At 34.4% G+C, this 4,309-nt stretch overlaps 1 protein-coding gene across 5 annotated transcripts in view; it reads left to right on the forward strand.

The window, feature by feature from the left end:
- Nucleotides 1-3,981, forward strand: part of LOC119588664 (regulator of G-protein signaling loco-like) — a gene marked incomplete at its 5' end in the record, with an annotated part of 12,444 nt that extends 8,463 nt beyond the window's left edge. For 2 of the 5 annotated variants that reach the window (XR_005230127.1, XR_005230128.1), the window contains 4 exon segments: nucleotides 65-212; nucleotides 373-479; nucleotides 2,154-2,222; nucleotides 2,715-3,981. Coding sequence is in view for 3 of the 5 variants with exons in the window: in XM_037937298.1 (XP_037793226.1) it covers nucleotides 65-212; nucleotides 373-479; nucleotides 2,715-3,293 (834 nt within the window). 5 annotated transcript variants of the gene reach the window in all.
- Nucleotides 3,982-4,309: the final 328 nt, after the last annotated feature.

The following is a 4,309-nucleotide window of genomic DNA, read 5'->3' on the forward strand; positions in this document are numbered from 1 at the left end:
GTTTCACGTTTTCAGTGTATACTTATATTCTGTTATGTGAGAGTCACTTGTCCCTCTTTTTCAGGAGTCAAACAAGAAACCAAGAAAACCGAACAGTAGGTCAAGTGTACATGAAAACCTTGGTGTGCGAGGGATGATGCCACCACCAGAGCATGCAATAGTCACAAAGCGGCGTGGCAATAACCCAGCCAATGCAAAACAAGAGAATGATGGTTAGTTCCCAGAATATTTATAGTTTAATTAAACTTTTTGCTTAGTTTAACAAGATATAATTTCCTTAAAGTGGACTTTATTGTAAAGGAACAAAAATTCTGAACATTTTTCAATTTTAAATTCAGGCCACTATTGACTTCCATTCTTATCTCATTCCAGAGTTATATGAAGGACTGAAACGTGCTCAGAGGAGCCGCCTAGATGACCAAAGAGGGACAGAAATTAATTTTGAACTGCCTGATTTTCTCAAGTGTGACCAACCTCAGGTGAGTTTGTAGAACCACCCACTGTAGATACCCTCTTGATACTTTGTGAAACCTCATTCTCACTCAGCAGTGCTTATATAGAATACAATTGTTATGGATAAAATACCATAGAATGAGGTTTCACTATTCAAAGCATGTACATAGTATATTTGGGAGATATTCTAACCCATTTGATGGGCATTGCTCCACGTCTGTGTATTGTGTATGACTGGTGTTAGTCTTTTGTCACATAACTAGAAGATCACATAATTTGGTGTTACTCACTTGATCTTAAGTACTGATGGTATTACAAATCATAAGACAATCTTTGCAGGTCTCTTTTTATTAATATCCACAAATACCTTTTTTATCTTTTACACATAACACTTGTTTGTATGTATAACCTCAAAGATAAATATTATAAATATTATCTTGAGGATTTATACCCTTCTTTTTTCTGTCTCTAGTAGAATCTGATTTTTATTCAATCCAATTTTTATTTAATAAAATAGTGTAGGGGTAATATCATTTCCCTTTTGATTTCTTTTGGGATGGATGCCTTTAACCCATGGTGTGCAGGGCCCAGCACAGGCTGTAAAAAAGCTGGTTGCAATTTGCTACTCTGACTGGCCTAAGTTCATTTGTATTTCTTCTTCTTTTCCCCAAATGATGCCCTGATTGTATACATTGATACTTGTTATTGAAGAGTGCTAATGATAAGTAAAAAAATATATGTATTGCACACCATGAGATGGGATCAAGCAGGGTGCTTGTGTCCTCCAAGGGTTAAAGGAACTTGCTCACTGAAAGGGTTTAGGCCTATCTTTGCTGTTGCTTGATACAGTTTGTCTTCTTATAAACTCCTTCCATGCATTTTCCAATTATGGTTATAGTTTGACTAGATAATCTAGAAGCACTATTGCAAGTGGTAGATACTTTATTACTTTTAGAGAAAATAGATTGCATATAGGAGGTTTGATCTAATGAAACTCCAGTGATCTTATTTTTTCATTGAATGCAAAATCAGTCTCCTTAAAGATTTCAAACTAATATAATGCATGCAGGAATTTAAAGGGAAAATCATTCCAAGTTTATGTAATTGTATATACTTCATATTGATTAGTCTATTGCTCCATTACTGTTGTTCCTATTGTTACAGGTCAGGTGCAGTACATTGTAAAGAACATTCTATTCTTGGAAGGTAGTTCTATCTATTTATTATAAATTAAGGCTTCAGTGACATCATTAATACTAATCTTTATTTTTCATTCAACTTGCTACTTTTCTGTCATTCTGCCTTCTGTAGTCTATCCATATATAATTACAATTTAAATGCATGTTGATGCACTCTTCCAACTCGGTAAATCATTAACACTTTTAAGTAGTGAATGATTCCTGTGGCTTCAATCTGTTGAACTGGCTGCTTTGAGATTAGTGTTTTTAGTGAAGGCTCAAGTGTTTTCTGTTAAATTTAGCAAACACAAGAACACAGTTTCTAACATAAAGACTTTTGATAAAGGTTTTGATAATTTTAAGTTTTTCAAATCTTTGAATATTGATTATTAGTTTATGAAGTTCATGGAACTTTCAGTTGTAGCAAAACCTTTATCATCAGTTTTGAAAATATTAAACTTTACTCTTTATCTGATTGTCTTGTTCTTTACTTGTACTGCATGTTGTATGTTGTCTTTTCAGGTTACTAACTCTTAATCTTTAACCCTTTGGGATTCCTTGGGATTTTCTGTCGTTCATTTCTGCAACCAGGTGGGTAGCAGAGGACTTTAAACCTTTTTATGAGCACAGAGGAATGCATCCTTTTGACTTATGATATCCTCTTGCTTATTATGTTCTTGGTTTAAAAAGCATGAAAGGTGAAAAAATTGTGGAAGTACCCTTCAGTTTTTAATTTCTCAAAATTTCATATATATTTTTATAAATTTCCTATTTTTTAATTACTGTTTACTTGCATGGTTCTTCTTATTAAGTTATGTTTTGTCAAGATTCTAAAGATGGAAACTGTAATCTATCTGCATTATATTATAAATCATTAAAATATGTTATATAGCTGAAGTATGAAAGTACATTTCTTAACTTTTTTTAATCTAAAGAATGCATGGCCTTAAATACATATAAAATGAAATATGCACAACAAATATTTTACTCTTGGTGTTTTCATATTTCGTGAGGTAAATACTTATTGACATTTTATATTATTTTTCATTTTATATAGAAAACTAAAATTTTATTCTTGTTCAGGACAAGGAGAACCAGCATGCACATCTGGCTGATCAGCTGTTAGCACACCTGGAATGCTCCTTCTCAGAAGGAGGTGTTATACCAAGCCACCAGGAAGCTGAGGACTACTTCAGCATGGCTCACCCTGAGGTCTGGGGAGGCATTCCAACCAGTTCAGGCCCACACTCAGCTAACGCCACTCTCCTTGCACCTGACATAGACCTGGATGACTTTGATGACACGCTCCAGGGTGATGAATCTCTTTGCCAGGTGCCCATGCCTGAGACCACCTCTAGCTCCCTGCATATAGATGCCCCTGATTTCTCCCCACCGCCTCCTATACCCATGGAAAACTCCACAGTCTCAGCAGTTTCCAGAATGCCTCCACCTTCTCTTCTTCTGTCACCTCCTCCTCTTCCCCCAAAGCCAAAGTTGGGGGGAACTAGAGGGCCTCCTCCTCGGCCACCCTCCCGCCAACTTCACCTCCTCAACCCACCCACCTTTTCATCCACAAGTGATGATGATGCTCTACATTCTAATGATGCACCCATCCACATCACCAGACAAAGCCATGACAAATTCAATATCAGTTTTGTTTAATGGAAATTTTTGTGGGGGTAGACTTTTGTTATCACCAGAAATCCCAAGGATATATATATTGATGAGTCTAATTAAGACGATTTAATTATGAATATATTTTTCCTCTAGGATATTGTAAATGCCTATCTTCACTTGTACATTATACTATAAAATTATATAAAATCAAATAATTTGGCATGGCATAGCTTGAACTTTTTCCCATGTCTAATTTTAAGTCCTCAGTGGTGATAGCTGGAAACCAGACAGCCACAGAGGACAAAGGCAAGTGCCTCAATGCCTGGGAAATTATTCTTTTATACAGTACAAAAATGTTAATGAAAAGAAGTGTGCCATTCCAGGTAGTTCATATATATTGTAAATGTTATATATGAGAGAGACTGTATGTAGTAATAAATATTTTTACTTAGAAATTGACGCCCTGGCAGAGTGGCTAGATGCGTTGTGATACAAACAGTATTTCAGTGTGTATAGAGTACACATGTTGTAAATAGTTTATATATTGTGCTTTCATGTATATATTGACTGCAGTGAGCATGATTTTCTATATATCTTCTAAATACTGTTTCTCAAAATGTAAATAATTCCATGTTCCTATGTCTATGAATTTATACACTAGACAATCTGTTTAATTTCTATACAGTTATGCACCACAGTGGCAATAATACGAAAATAAATAATTTTGAATTTTCACTGTTTTTTATACACTCCTTGATAATGAAAATATAGGTTGCAAAACTTCACCAATAGAAATAATTTTGCAATAAAAATAAATAATTCTGAAAACATCTTACTCTCTAATAAAAGAGAAGTCTATCAAAATTCATGAAATAAAACAGATATCACTTCCGGCTGACAGGATTATAGGCCTTATGATTATTTAGATTTCATTTGTATGAACCTACTAAAAGATGCAGTCAAGCAACAGAAAAGATGAGATTGCAATACCACTGGCATAGTAATGATAAATTAACAAAAGTAAATTATAAACCAAACTAAAACATTCTGAGTTGCCTTTT

Source organism: Penaeus monodon, chromosome 24, assembly GCF_015228065.2.
Source record: "Penaeus monodon isolate SGIC_2016 chromosome 24, NSTDA_Pmon_1, whole genome shotgun sequence".
Lineage (NCBI taxonomy): Eukaryota > Metazoa > Arthropoda > Malacostraca > Decapoda > Penaeidae > Penaeus > Penaeus monodon.